Source organism: Ischnura elegans, chromosome 12 (genome assembly GCF_921293095.1).
Source record: "Ischnura elegans chromosome 12, ioIscEleg1.1, whole genome shotgun sequence".
NCBI lineage: Eukaryota > Metazoa > Arthropoda > Insecta > Odonata > Coenagrionidae > Ischnura > Ischnura elegans.
The window spans coordinates 48796518-48811617 of NC_060257.1; the positions used below are offsets into that span (position 1 = coordinate 48796518).

The 15100-nt window shown below is 36.7% G+C and overlaps 1 protein-coding gene across 4 annotated transcripts in view; it reads left to right on the top strand.

The window, feature by feature from the left end:
- Window positions 1-15100, top strand: part of LOC124169544 (FK506-binding protein 15-like) — a 63815-nt gene that overhangs the window by 7947 nt on the left and 40768 nt on the right. For all 4 annotated transcript variants that reach the window (XM_046548185.1, XM_046548184.1, XM_046548187.1 and 1 more), the window contains exons 5-8: window positions 1120-1338; window positions 1679-1879; window positions 5271-5424; window positions 9492-9844. In XM_046548185.1, the coding sequence (XP_046404141.1) occupies window positions 1120-1338; window positions 1679-1879; window positions 5271-5424; window positions 9492-9844 (927 nt within the window). The remainder of the gene's footprint in view (window positions 1-1119; window positions 1339-1678; window positions 1880-5270; window positions 5425-9491; window positions 9845-15100) is intronic.

A 15100-nucleotide genomic window follows, 5' to 3' on the forward strand; every position in this document is an offset into this window, starting at 1 on the left:
CCATGCTGATTAAATTGCTATGCACAACTCCACTGAATGAATTCCCAGCTTGCTGGCATGAAGTCTTTAAAAGATGCATAACAATAAGTGAATGTAGGTTCATGCAGGGAGAAGACTCAGTGTACAAGCCAGGCTGCCTGTTGTCAATTGGGGTCAGTGTTCAGACCTCTCCAAGGCCGTGTGCCGAAGCTGTACGTTAATTGATTCCTAATGTCGCGGATGGTGCGATTATGCCATTTACTCATGGGACCGTGTCCGGCTATGGCAGCCTTCAGGTAACTTTGTCTGATACGATAGTTTGATGAGGCATCTGGAACATGGTTTCAGCCATCACAGAGATTTGACGCTCTCACCAATCCTGGGCATTCCCAGATCCATGATCACATTGCTACACATCAAACAACACGTAGCCATGGATGCCAGATTTTATGGAAATCAAGCCAATAATTTTTTGTGGTATTTTATCAGAAAAATTATGTACAAATATGCAATTTAAAACAAATGCAGATCTTATTCCTCTGTGAAATTGCACCAATACAGAGGAAAACTTGCAAGTGAAGATGAATTTGGGTAATTGGAGGGCTTCATCTTCACCTTTGGATATAATGTGCACCTGATATAGCGACAGTTTTTCTGAGGATTTTGAGTACATGTAAAACGGGACTTCCACTATATTTTGACTTATTTGGCATTGATTGAAAAACATACTTATAATAGGGATTAGGTTGGTGTTATGGCTAGAGTTGATGTTCCATCATGTTGATCCAATTGAAGAACAGTTCTTAATGATAAGAGGTTCAAGTTTGGTGGTGTAGTAGAACTTAGTTATCCATGAATCAGGCTATGTAATTCTCAAGCCCTGACAATTTCCAAAATGCAATGGGAAACTTTGACAAGAGAATTCTTTAGTTAAAAGAAATGAATTCATAGACTAATAAATTCCAGACAATTATAAATTGAAAAAGATCCAGAAATATTCATCTATTCTAATCTGTATTTTTTGTTGGTTACGCAGTTACTCCCCTCTGTGCTCATATTTGATTAAAAATTTTAAAAATTCATCATAATTAAGCTGAGTTACTTGTACTATCTGCTGAACCTATTTCTGATCATCAACAGGTGGGCCTTGCACGTGCCAATGTCTCCATCCGTGGTCAGACCTCCAAGCGAACTAGCAAGGACAAGGATGATGATGAGGCCATCCCTAACAGGAATTCTGCAATGGTTCAAGATCTTAAGAACAAAGGAGGAGGATTGCGCAGAATAGACACAGTTGGAGACTTGGTGGATGTGCGATATTTTGCAAGAGTGTTAGATGATGCTGTGCTCCATGGCGAGGTACATATGTTTTGCAGTTTTATTTTAACTGCATGCTTTCATTTTGGTCCCATTTCGCTAACTTTATATTTGGCAAGGTTATATCTATCTGCTTACTTTGTTGCTCAAAATTTGTTTGGTTAAAAAAATTTAGACTAATGAATTCCAGACAATTGTTAATTTAAAAAGATATAGCAACAATAGCATATTGGTCCCATTTTGCTAACTTTGTATGTATTTGTCAAGATTATATCTATCTGCTTACTTTATTGCTCAAAATTTGTTTTTATCAGAGTCACTATTTAAAATATAGGTTTTTTGCACTTCTCAAACTCTCTTGCTCTACTTTTATTCTAATCAGGTTGTTGACAGCAATGAAAAAGATGACCATCCACTTTGTTTGAAGGTCACAGAATGGTGGAAAACGTGGAAGGAGGAGGAAACAAATGTAGATATGGGGGAGGGAGGGGATAAAAGGTGGTGGGAGGGAGCCCTGTGGGGGGCTACCGTTGGAACTCGCAAAATGATAGTGCTTCCACCTGAAGTTGTATCCAGGATGAAGGTAACTGATAATGTGTATAGCCTTAAGCCTGAATGGCACAATCATTTTTTTTTTCACTTTCGAGTGCTCACTCCAGCGATCACTCAGAAATGATGGTCTGGTGCAATAGGGTGGTTTCCTATTATTTTTTTATTGCCTAAATTGAAAGATTATTACTCCTGGAGTATTTATTTCACGCTTTTAGATTTTTAAATGACGATATCCCATTTTCGCGATTAAATGAAAAGTGAAAATTTTCAAGCGCACAAAAGCTAAGTATGAATGCCAGGAAATCTCCATGTGACGTCGTTCTGGTTCCCGCTGCCGCAAGTGAGGTGACCTTGGGGCGAGGCTTTGAGTGCTGATACGATGCTGGATGCTAGCAGGTAGCCGAGTACCCTGCTAGCTGGTAGCGCTTGGCTTAAATAAGGATTATTATTCTCCTATCAAACGAAGGAAACATTCTGACCTTAGCCAGTTTTAATAGGTGATTATTAAGGCATGTTTCCCTGAGCTCTGTGCCTCATGCATGCATTGGTAATCTCAGACGATGTAAAACTCCTATCTACTCGTATAGAAACTAGGTCCCTGTGACGTCACGTGGAGTGGCATCGCATGGGAGCCAATCTGGCCTTTTTCAAATGAGAATAAAATTGACCATTTCCATTCGTCTAAACTGGGGTTTCTATAAACAAATAATTTGTATATTATGAATACACTAATGGTGGGTAACGAATCGCAATCAATGCCTCTTTTTTCTTTGATGAAGGAAACTACCCTATTGTTTTTCATGAGGATTCTTATCACATTTTTCATCACTCACTTTTTTGCTTCTTCCATTGCTGAAACCGCATATCAGCTAATCAGAACACATGGCCTTATAGAGCAATTGCAGCACAATTTTTGGTAATCGTGGGAAAGACATAGGTAAACATGGGCGACTAGCTGTGAGAACATGGAAAAATGATAGAAAGAGAGACGGAAATAATGACCATGTGATTAAAAAAACTGATGCTGCGAGAATTCACTTTTCCAGTCTTAAAAATCGATTTCATAAGTGAACACTAAGAGGGACAAAAAATATGATCGTATGATTCAGGCATTTACTAATAAATGCCTCCTGAATATTTTAGCTTGCTTAAACAAAGAAATCAGAATCCATTAATTGGAGCTCTTCCCCACTATCATCATATCATTTATGTCGTCCATGTTGAAGCTGTGACCTCTAAAATAACCTTCCTCCCTTCCAATTCATACCTATCTTCCACAGCACTCCTCCACCTCCTCTCCCGCATTCGTCTTGAATTGGCCTCAGCATCATCAAGCTACTGCTTTTGTAGTCTTTCTCTGCTTCTCCTCCCTCCTGGAGTGCCAACTATAACTTTTTTGATTGCTTTGCTTTCCTTCATGCACTGTACATGACCAGGCCAACGGAAGTTTTACTTGTTTCATAACCAGTATAATGTTAGGTTGTCCGTATAGTTAGTAAACTTCAGTATTTGTCATTATTCTCTATATTTTTGCATTTAGTCTGTACCATTTATTCTTCAAAGGATCTTTCTTTTCCATATTCAGATTATTTATTCTTGCGTAGGGGTCGGGGACCATTTTTCAGAAGCATAAAGGACGTAACTTGAATGAATTGCACTATTAACGTGCAATTCATATGCATTTATTGATAATATGGAGGAATTAAAACTTTCTTTCGATAAGAGCAGTTTTTTTCCTTACAAAGTCTTGTTTCTTGGTTGCAAAACAAGCTACCGCTGTGAAGCCAGGCATGTAAATGAATACAGTGGAAGCCCAGTTTAACGAGTACATACAGCATTTTACAAGAATCATGTTTTAGTGAGTAACAGTCTTTTTACCGCCAAACGGGCTATGTTTTACATGTAAAATAAATCAAATTTAGCGAAGTTTCTTCCACTGTGTATGCTCGGTATTACGACAGATATTTCTCGAGGGCAATGAACCGCTGAGCAAGCATTAACTTTTGTTTTGTATTATCGGTGTATTTAATTAAAAATACAAGATATGTGTCAGATCTACAACACTGAAAGCCAGTCTTGTCGAAGCATTTATGTGATTTACGGCCTTGAGTACTCTCCGCCCACTCCCATTTTACATTCTTCTTTTGTTAGGCCCAGTTATCAGTGGGATAGGAATTAGAGGAAGATGACAGTAGGAGAAGGAGTTAGTTCCCCCCCCCCCCCCATCCTCTTTGGCTGACTTCGTCACTAATAGGCTACGTCCTAAGTGTGGGAACATACATTCTAGTGAAACCCCCTCCGTCTTTTCCCATGTTAGGTATGGAAGTGGAAAGTGCAACATTGTGGTAGTTAGATCGGCGCCCTTACATTGACTTTCGACTTATAGAAAGCTGGAGCAATGTTACCTGCTGTTGCATGCTATCTGCCGATGCTTATTTCGATATTTCATGTTTGCATTGGAATGTAGTTCGATCAAGACATCTTCAGCTTTTGCCATGTGGGAAAATCACAGTTATTACCAAGATGCTAAAGTAACAATCAACTGTAGGTTAGCGAGCGAGGACTCAGCACCGCCGAGTAAACAACAGTAAAAAAAATTTGTGAAAGCACAATTACTGTGCTCATAGCAGAAACCCTCTGCTTAGCGGCCAATCACATTGAATCTTCATTATCTCTTCTTCATACTCTCCAAAATTCTGTACGAATCAAAGTTTCACATCATATCAGCAAAACTGTGATGCACTTCCGCACAATCCATTAAATTTGTTTAAATGAATGGCTTAACTTAGATGCGGGTTACCCTCAAGGTCTATGTGATATGTGAGCACAATTAAAAAAATGCTATTTCCTACACCAGACCCTTTGAATCTCTTGGAAATAATTAAAAGCTCTTATATTCAGACTACATGTAAAAAATAACATTCCACTTCGAATTTTGCGAATCAGCACATGCATCCTTGCTAATCCATTCCCATGTGGTGCTATTATTGTAGGCATATAAACCGCCCAGGGTATTTTTTTTCGGAGGAACTGAAGTTGTTGTACATTAAGTAAAATATTTATATCATCGCAATCACTCTCCAGAAAACCCCCTGACTAGAGTCCAGCCAGCGAGAGTTGTCCAATGACAGCCAAAAAGGAGGGCTGGTCTATACAATGCAGAAATGGTCTTTTATAAATGCATATCCCGGGGAAGAACTGTGCAATTGTGTTATTAGTGCCAAAAATTGTTGTATTAGAAAACTGGTTTTTTCGTTATTTAAAGACTTACAGGTGATGAAAAAGCACTGATGCATACACAACTGATATCATATGTAGTCAAAACTTGTAACACATTTTTTTTTAAGTTTTAAATAAAACTTGTACATTTTTTTTTCTAAAAACATTCTTTAAAATGTCAATGTATTCTAATTATGTTCCAGGGTTTGAAAATAAAACTTTCTCCTGAAGCATGCCTAGTCTATGAAGTAGAGATCATTCAAATTCGAAGAGGGATAGGGAATGAGGAAGTAAAACCTGGTCAAACAGCTGGTGAAGCATGTAAACCAGGGAGGAGTATAATGGCAAATACAAGAGGTAAGTTTTTTTTGTTATTAAATATATTTTCTGAAGTGGAAACAGTGAAGGCTTAGAATTTTGTGGCTCAGCCCTGTGCTACAGTGTAAGGAGGAGTTCTTCAGACAAGCAACTCTTTATAAAATTGATGACTTCAGGAGTAACTTTGTGGAAAGCCAGGTTTAACGTCAAAGTAGACTGCTATAGCAGTTGCTCAAGAATGACATCTCGCTACTTTTAGGTTGTATCGGCCAAAAAAGTATCTCCAAAAATGTAATGGCGGCTTTTCTGCTCCACAACAGAATTTGACCTTCTCTATTGTTTTAACTAATTAAGTGAAAAAATGTGCTCTCAAATTTCTATGATTGATCAGAATATAAGGGAGAAGGAAAAATTTCTTTCTCTCAAGTGGTTTTTGGCTGTATGTAGCCTTAAAACTGCCGATGGTACTTGTTCAAACAACCAAAGAAGCATATAAGCCAGAAGTATAATGAGAAACACAAGAAGTAAATTTTTTTATTCCTTGAGGTAGGAATAGGTAATGTTTTTTTTGACTCATCCCTATTTAACTATGCAAGGGGTGGTATGATAGTGTACTATTGCTGTGGTATGTCAATTGATGTGCTCAGTCACTAAAGCAATGTATTATTATTGAAAGGGAAAGAGTTGACTGAAAATAAAATATTATGAGGATTTATTTTGGAGAGCTTGAGAATCCTTTCCTTAATTATCCATTTAAGTCAAAAAGAAGAAAGTGACATTGAAGTCTACCAAATATTTCCTCAATTTTACTATTTCATGCAATAGGGTTTTGTTTTAAAAAATATTTCTTACATTTTATTTTGTCAATGTAGGAATATAAATTCACCTGTTTGAAAAAAGAATTCCATTGTTTGTTGCTTCATTCCATACATAGTTGATTCAACTGGATACTCTGTTTCAGTTGAAGTAATGCATGAAATTGTGTCACAACAGTCAGCTACCAAAGCAAGTGTGTTTTTTGCTGTTCTCAAAATCTGCTTGGGATTAAAGATGGCAAAATGATGGGAAGTTCTCGAAGAAAATTAAATTAAACAAATACAGTTTACTCCCGATTATCCAGGCTAATGATGGGGAGAGACAGCATGAATACACCCATGTCTCGTATAGCGCAATTTCGATTAGCGCAATTTCGATTAGCGCAATTTCGATATAGCGCAAATTCGTTCCTCGGGGAAACATTGCAACGCAGTGTAGCCTAATCAAAAATTTTAAACGCTCTCGTGATAAAACGTGAACTTGCGCTAAGTACACACGTAATTTCTATCAATTTACGCATATTAATATTATTTCTTGCCTCAAATCTTCTTTTTTGTTTCTATATTAATCGAAATTCATTGCTGTGCAATTGCCAAAAGTATTACTCGTCATTGGGTCCAGATAGCCGGCCTACCGAAGATTTATCTCGTCTCCTTAACAGAATGATAATAAATAATTTAGATCGTTAATTAAGCGTGGGGCTAGTGGAAATGAGTTTTTTTTCAGCAATACGGTTTGAGACGTATTTTTGCCGTCATAGGTTATCGGGCGATTGACTTCCAGGTAGAGGGTCTAAGCTAAAGCCTTCAAGGTCATCAGTATTCACGGGGGAGAAATGGAGCGGTGGCCGAGTTGCGCATGAATAGCATCGACACATAAAAGGGTCCGCTATAGAGTCTCAAACACAATGGCTTCGTTCCCTCCCCGCAGTCGTAGGCCTTCTGCGTCTCAGAAATACAGTTCAGCGGTAGAAGGCGATTTAGATAGAGCCATACAGAGTAAAAACCAAGATAATATGGCAAAAAATAGGAATGCGTGTAGAAAAATCAAGTATTTATCAAGAAAACCATAAACCTAGAAGAGGAATTGAAAGAGGTCAATTGCTTTGAAAATGGAGAGCGTCAAAGCGATATTGCGTGGAAGTTTAAACTCACGATGCCTTATTTTGAATAAAGACGAAGCTAAAATATCAGTGACCTCAGCCGCACCAACTTCAACCAAGCGGTCTACACATATGGAAAGTTCATGGTGAATCAGTACAAAAAGACGAGAGTGGTAATCGCTCCGAGACATTTAGTGAAAGCGGTTGGTTCCAGAATTTAAACGGCAAGCAGGTATTTTCAGTGCGGCGATATCAGGTGAATCTGCAAGTGTTGATAGCGCAGCCACCACAACATTTTCTGATGAACTCCAAGCTGTTATTGAAAGTGGCTCCTTTCCCCCTCAACTAGATCTAGTGTTGACGAGACGATATTCTTTTGGAAAAGAATGCATTCTCGTTCATTCATTTTCAGGGAAGGAAAACCTGGGTCAGGTTTCAAGGCATTTAAAGACTGTTTCACGTAGCTGCTAATGACTCGGAGGACTTCAAAATGAAATGATTTATCATTCATAAACTCCTCTAGCTATGAAATGGCATTTAAAGAAGCATTTTCCTGTCATTTCGATGAGCTACAAAAGGGCCTGGGTGACACAACAGTTGTTTTTAGACTAGTTTTAAAAATCGTCCACTGCCGGCAACGCATTACGATCCCCTGAGATAGCAGATGTTAGCCCACCCGCACGACAGGATGGAATTTCGAAAGCACCTAAGAATTTTTTTTAACGTGAATAAAAGTCTTTGAATGCGTGAATACTATCTTTAAAGATGTTTTAAACTATAAATATTTATAGAAATAATGTTTTCTAAGGCTTTTTATGGGAATATAGATGTTTTAGAGGAAATTCAACACCAAAGATCTATGCTACCAGGAACGCATCCCTATCTTCCCTATGTTAAAACGCTCTCGTATAACGCAAATTCGTATAGCGCAAAGACCCCAAGGAACGCATCCCTTGCGCTATACGAGACATGGGTGTAATCGGAAAACACGGATAAGACAAACTTTCACTCAAATGTCTTGCTATGTTCTTAATTAACCTAAAACAAACAATGTATTATTATTTATGCTGGTATTCTGTTATTTTAGAGTGCTTCTCTATCTCAATGAGAGCTTTCTTTGCCAGTTCGCGATCTTTTTAGTGGCAATAACATGGTTGCACTCATATTATTAATGCTCCATGTAAGGCCTGGTTTCGAAAACCACACATCCGTGGCTGTGTGATCACGGATACAGAAAAGTGGTTTGCACCAATGCTTCAAAATTACTGCTCGCCGTCGGAAATTATACTGTTAGGCACCACACCACGTAGTCGCGTCTCTCACAAGTTGCCTGGGTTGCAACTGCTGCGGGACGTGTATCCGTGATCACGGAACGCGGTCGCACACTGCGAGGCTTGGAAAACAGGAACACGGCGCTCCCGTGAATGCAGCTAGTATGCGATCGCTTCCATTTTACGAAGGGGATTCTAACGGAAATAGTAAGACCAGTGTATCCTCGCATTAATGTAGTAATTCCGATGATTTTGCGTCAGATTAATTTTTTTTAAAAGATCGCGGAAAAAATTGAGCGATATTATTTCTTCTTAAGGTATCTCCAAGTATGAGTTACCCAGTGTGTATCATTCTGATAATCTTTTTTTGTAACTTTTCAAGTTTATCAATGTAACCAATATTGCATGAGATCCAGACATTGCATAATTTGGAACAAGCTAAACCTTTATATAAAACTAGCAGGACCCCCCGAATTGTTCAGGAAGGATAGTGCTGGGAAACTTGGAACTTGATATTCATGGTTGCACAGCAGGAGTTTTATGTTTTCTCTTTGGGCAAGTGAAGAGGTGTGCATGCCCGGCAAGATGTCCAATTGCAGAAGTTGTATGACGTGTTGTAACATGCGGTAATGAGAAAATGATGCAAAGTATATGTCAGATGCAATGAAAATTAGCATTCTGGGGTTTGGGAGCATGAAATGCAAGTATGTTCTAACTTTGGTCGCAATCCGTGTAGTCATATGGAAACAAAGCGAAAACAGCCATATGGAAAAGCAGGCAAAATCCGTGCAGCCATATGCTGGCATATCGGACAGACAAACGGACATCCTCTTCTAGTTCGATAGCAATGATTTTAGTTTAAAGATGATTAGGTTAGGTTAGATTTTATGTGTTAAAAATGCATCATTTCATTTTAGGTGGTCCAGCTCCTGACCAAGAAGGTACTCCCAGAAAAGGTCACGTTGCTGGTTGTTCCATGTCATCAGCTGTCACATCTACTCCTTCGGGATCACCACCCACTGGCTCCAACATGAAAGATACCCGAACTCCAGCTGACAAGGCAAGCATCCTTTCTAGAATGGCTAGAATGGGGCAGCCAACTCTTATGCTCCCAGATCTTCAAGCTCGGCGAAGGGCAGCTAGTGAAGGAGATGATGGTGCAGGGAAGACTCCAGCCCGAGGTGAGGAGAGAAATGCCGTGAATGAGGAGGAAGCTCATGCTGATGAAGAAGTGGATTTAGAAGATGGGGGCTATATTCTCCCTATGGAGGTAACATGTTTTTTAACTTATCTGGTATCCATGAGCTTCATGTGTGGAAATCATCATGGGTCTTTCAAATTTTTTTATTATGGAAAGGATTTAGTATCGACTGATGCCAAAAATCGTGTCATTTTTTATAAAGTTGACTCAAAAGAAATTACAAAGCATGCCAGGAGTGTATGTATTGTTCGTGTTAGCTCTAATGTCTACTATGCTCAATGGTATCTATCTCTGTATCAGAAATCATTGTTTAATAACAGGGCAATATTTGAGCAATAAGTTCCATAGTTGTGTCAAACATTTTTCCCATGTTTGGACTGAAGTAATCATGGTACGTTATTATAGGTTACTACAATTCGCTCAATTTAATTTGATTTCTCAAGTTTTCTGGTCCAAATTCATGCTTTTTCTAACGGTGACTTTTCTTGCATCTGATTAATCTGCACTTAAGTGTTAAGCTCTTATTTTTCAGCCAGGTAATAATTGCAGTAAAGAAAAACAATTTTGCGTGGCAAATTCTATTTTTAATGCACAGCATATGATTTGGCTTTTGAAATGATCATTTCTGCTTCAAGTAAAGACTGATTGATTGATTGATTTTAAGGCCGTCATATAATTGATCATTTTATAGGCGTATTTTCCTCTAATTTTTTTGTATTATCACCCATGGCACTTTCATATGATCTTCACGAATGGCCAGCATATGTATATGACACAACAAATATTTTTCTTTGAGTGCTGGCATGTTGCAGTGTAGATTTCATATCACTGCTTTTGATGTGTGGACTATGGGTTTCTGTGGTTTTGACAGTATAATAAAGCTTTTTCAGTGGTTAGAATATTTAGAAACTGCAAGCCTACGTATGTGCTCATATCTTAATGATGTAGAGATATTTTGTCACTATGATGACTTGAACACCTGCGATGGGAATTGAATGAAATTTCCCTATTTTATTACTTTATGATCATGTTTTCGACTAAATCTAATTGATGTTCAGCTGTAAATCGTCGTTGACCTCTTGATATTTTTAAATTGTACCAATAAAAAGTTCTTTTCCTTTTTTATTGGTATAGCTATAAGGTGTATGTTATATTCTCTAGATTAATTGGTGTCTTTCATTGATTCTTTACAAATTATAATATATTTTGCATGATTCACAATCAACTAAACTGGACGAAATTGCATTTGGACAAATGAGACCATAGCAAAATTGAGTTTCAGTTTAATATTTACAATTGTTAAAAGTACCAAGCTTTCTGTGAGTCGTTGATGTTGCTAGAAGTACTACTCTAGATTCCAAATATTCTGCTGCATAAGTCAGACATATTCCGCCTTTATCTTTTTTCCAATTTCAACTTGTTTGCTGAGGAAAGATCTTTTCATTCTTTTTTGCCTTTAATTTCATCTAATATGCATGTGACTGCTTCTCTCAAACAAGTGTACTGTAGCCGCGGACACATGATAGATTGCTTGTCATATAAAAGTAGAGAAAAATTAATATGTAGAGCTGATTTGGTGTTATTTTTAGCAAAGTATTGATTCTCACATGTGACTTTCTTTTCCTCCAATATTTTTTTCATCCAATGAAATATTTTCATTCAAGGTAGTTTTTCATGTTCTTATCTTTGTTAAGTTGACCGTATTGCTGCTGAAGTAATCTTATTTTTTAGTTTTGAATCACTTCTTAATGGTACAACATAAGTCTCTGTGAGCTTAATTATTAGAGTAATACATGTAACTGTGGAGAATGATTCTCATTGCTCATGCAATGAAGCTTTGCATTGAGTGGGAAAAGTATACTGTAAGCATAAAACCTGGCAGAACAAATTTGGGACTGTGTCAATCATACATATATGCATATAACCTCAATCACTTTTCATTCTCAGTCATTATCACTTTTACTTTTAGTTTCATAATAAATTGTAAAATAATACGCGGTGATTAAGGAACATAATCTGATGAAAATCTTAAGGCAATTAGAGGCTTAGGTCAGAATTTCAGGAGGATTGCAAGAAAATAATTTGTCAAAATTGTCTGAAAACTAAATAAATATGCCTTTGAAGATTTTGTACAAAATCCCTCTACATATGTACTCTTGTTCACCATATGCACTTCAGTTTTCTTGCATTTGATACCAGACAATGTCACACTTTGATGAAACTGGTTGTATAACATTATCTATGAAAAATGCTAAGTTTTTAAATTCAACAATTTAAAAACCCTGTTGGAATACTTGCATTAAAAACCTCTGGAATTTCATAAAGATTTTTTAAAAGTTTTGTTAGATGCTAGTTATGAATCCTCCCTGAATCAACTGTCGCGAGATCTCCACAATTCCTGTTGAAAGCCTCTTCTTAAGATTTACAAATCCTAACCAACCTCTCGACAAGCCACAATAGAAAACCTCTTGCAAATTTTAAGTAATCATTGTAAAGGTACATATTTAAGATCTTCCTTAAAATCCTCTACCAAATAACCGCTGTCAAACCTCTTCAAATCTTGTTGAAAACCTCTTTGTAGCATTAGAAAATAGTGATTGCATTGCACCCAGTGAATTCCAGAAGATCCCAGTGCAATCCAGGGTTCCTAGAAGGTTTCTTTCTTGCTCCGAAAACCTCTTCAAATTCTCTAAAAATTCTCTTGGAAATCTCCTCATGCTGCATTAGGGTAGTGCATCATTTTTATTGCTGTTAAAAGAAATTAATGAAGCCAAAAAAGAAATTATAGTTGTTTTGATTTTCTTTTCTTTACTGTGTAACTATATGAAAAATTTTTCTGAAAGTTTTATGCTGCACTGATGTAGCCTATTGCAATTGATTGAAGTACGGCATCACAAAATGGTATTGATGTTGTAGTCGCCTTCCTGTACGCTGAGAGACACAAAAATCTCTGATCTGACAACATTACTGTGATTATAAAAGCTACAACAAATTTAGCAGAGGAGACGGGAGCTTACTATGGGCTTTATTTTATCCCTAATTGTCCGCAACTTCAGCATAATCTACCTACATAACCTTAATTTCTACAATTAAAGTGGCATTCTTTAGAGAGAAATTGCATAATGGTGATGTACGATATATATGTTTGATATTAAGGTGATTCTTAGATTTTTTTGTAATTCGTAACTATCCCTGTTTATAAAATTCACTTAATTCATGCCCTATATTTATCGAAGGCCAGGTGTTCTAGATAAAACTAGCTAAAATCTAACTAAAACTTAAAAGCATATATACCACCAGTTGGCATCACAGCAAAGTATCAGCATGGTCTCCCGTTTTCAAGAACTTTAAAATTTTTCACTTTTTCGCTGAACAATCTTTTTCAGCCATTTTCAATACTGGTGGACAAGCCTATTGTTCTCGATAGAGGTCTTCACCTCGATTAACCTTTTTTATCCCTAAATAGAAAAATTTTGAGATCTCTTGAAATTTCCTCATTTTCATCAGGGTATTTATTCTGTATATTTGTTACTTTTGTGAAAAGTTATGAATTACTCATTAACTGACTTACTTTGTTCAACAGATGTGAATTTTATTGATAGACCATTATTGACCAGGTTGTTTGGGTTACATCTTCATTTGCCTTCACAACTCAGGAGATGCATTTCATTACAGTTAAAGCTCATGATACACATAAGAAAATGGCTATTATTATCATGATATACAGTTCCATAGTTACCTGCTATTTTTTAGGTGTCATATGTTGGTTTAAAAAGCCAATAACAGGTAGGGACAGCCCCTATTGTGTCTTGTCTGTTTTCATTACCCCACTCATGCGATAAGTGAAATGAATTTCCACTAATAAGTATTATGTAGAGAAATTTTTCAGTTACATATAATAAAAAATTACATTTGTGGAAAATATCCTTTTTCATGTATTTTATCCGTGAATTAAAAAAAATCAGGAAAAAAGTGGAATTATTACAAATAGGTATATGTATCCATCTGTTACATATAAGGATAGTAATTTGATCTCTGAAGTATTTGTGTAAAATATTTCATGAATAAAAAGTGGGACAGTTAGTAAGTTAAATATATAGAAGAAACTAGGAAGTCATAATTATCTGGTATAATACTTTTGTAGGTACTAGTTCCCTACTGCACTTACCATGAATTTTAAATTGAACTCTTAATTTCTGTGGCCAATAATGTGTGGCAAAGAATTTCATTTTGTGGTTAGGGCCTTTAATTTTTAACTTTGGCGTATCAAAAGATTGTTTTGGGCTAGTTATTTCCCTTGTACATTCTTAAATTGGTACTTACTTGGTCTAGTGGAAATTGTGGTTAATTATTTTTGTAGTACATATTAAGTAATTACCTAAGGGTAAATTTTACTTATGGTATTAATTTTTAAATTTAATATTTAAGATTAAGAAGCCCTGTATGGTGGGTAAACTCTTCTCGGGATTCCCTCCAGGTTAATTTACCCATAACGGCCAGCATTTCAAAAGTAAAACAACATTCATCCGTGAGGATGAGCCCCAAGTCGGAGCTTGAAACATTGGCCGTTATGGATAAATTAATCTGGTGGGAATCCCAGGAAGAGTTTATCCACATTATTTGCGCGGGAAAGTATCAAATCATATTTCACAAAGCCCTGTATTGTTAAGCATAGCAAAAGGTATACAATCTAATGAAGTTTGGCTGGAATTTATGTAGGCCTAAGTATTTATAAATTTAATGAAGTGTTTTAGAAGTATATTATTAATTAGTTTTGCTCAGGAACTTTGGTTGTTAAAATAAGTTACTTGAATAGTGTTAAAAACTATTTAAGTTGTTATCTTTTGAAGGACAAAAAAGTTGTTTTTTGTCTGAATTAGTTGAGATATTAACTATTTTACTAGTAGCCCTGATTTCTGGAAAGACTAAAGTAGACTTTCATTCTGATGAAAATTTGAATATTTTCCATGGCATTTAATTTATATACAGTGGAACCTCGTTAAAGCGAGTACGGGCTATAGCGACACCCTCGCTATAACGAGAGATAGCCGATGCACCGTCAATTGACCCTATAATAAGCGTGTTAAAAAATTCGTTTTTACGACACCCTTTTGGTGCTGCCTCTCGCCATAGCGAGGGTTTCACCGCCGGAAGACTTTCATCAAGACTCCTTAATCTCTGTATTTTCTAGCGATCTGTTAGATATGAAGTTAATGGAGTGCTCAGACTCAAATTTATGTGGTAAACTGTCGTTCGATAAATAAGTAGTTAATTTTGGTGAAAATATTGTGGCATTAGCATTCGCGAATGCTTCATCTTCTTTTG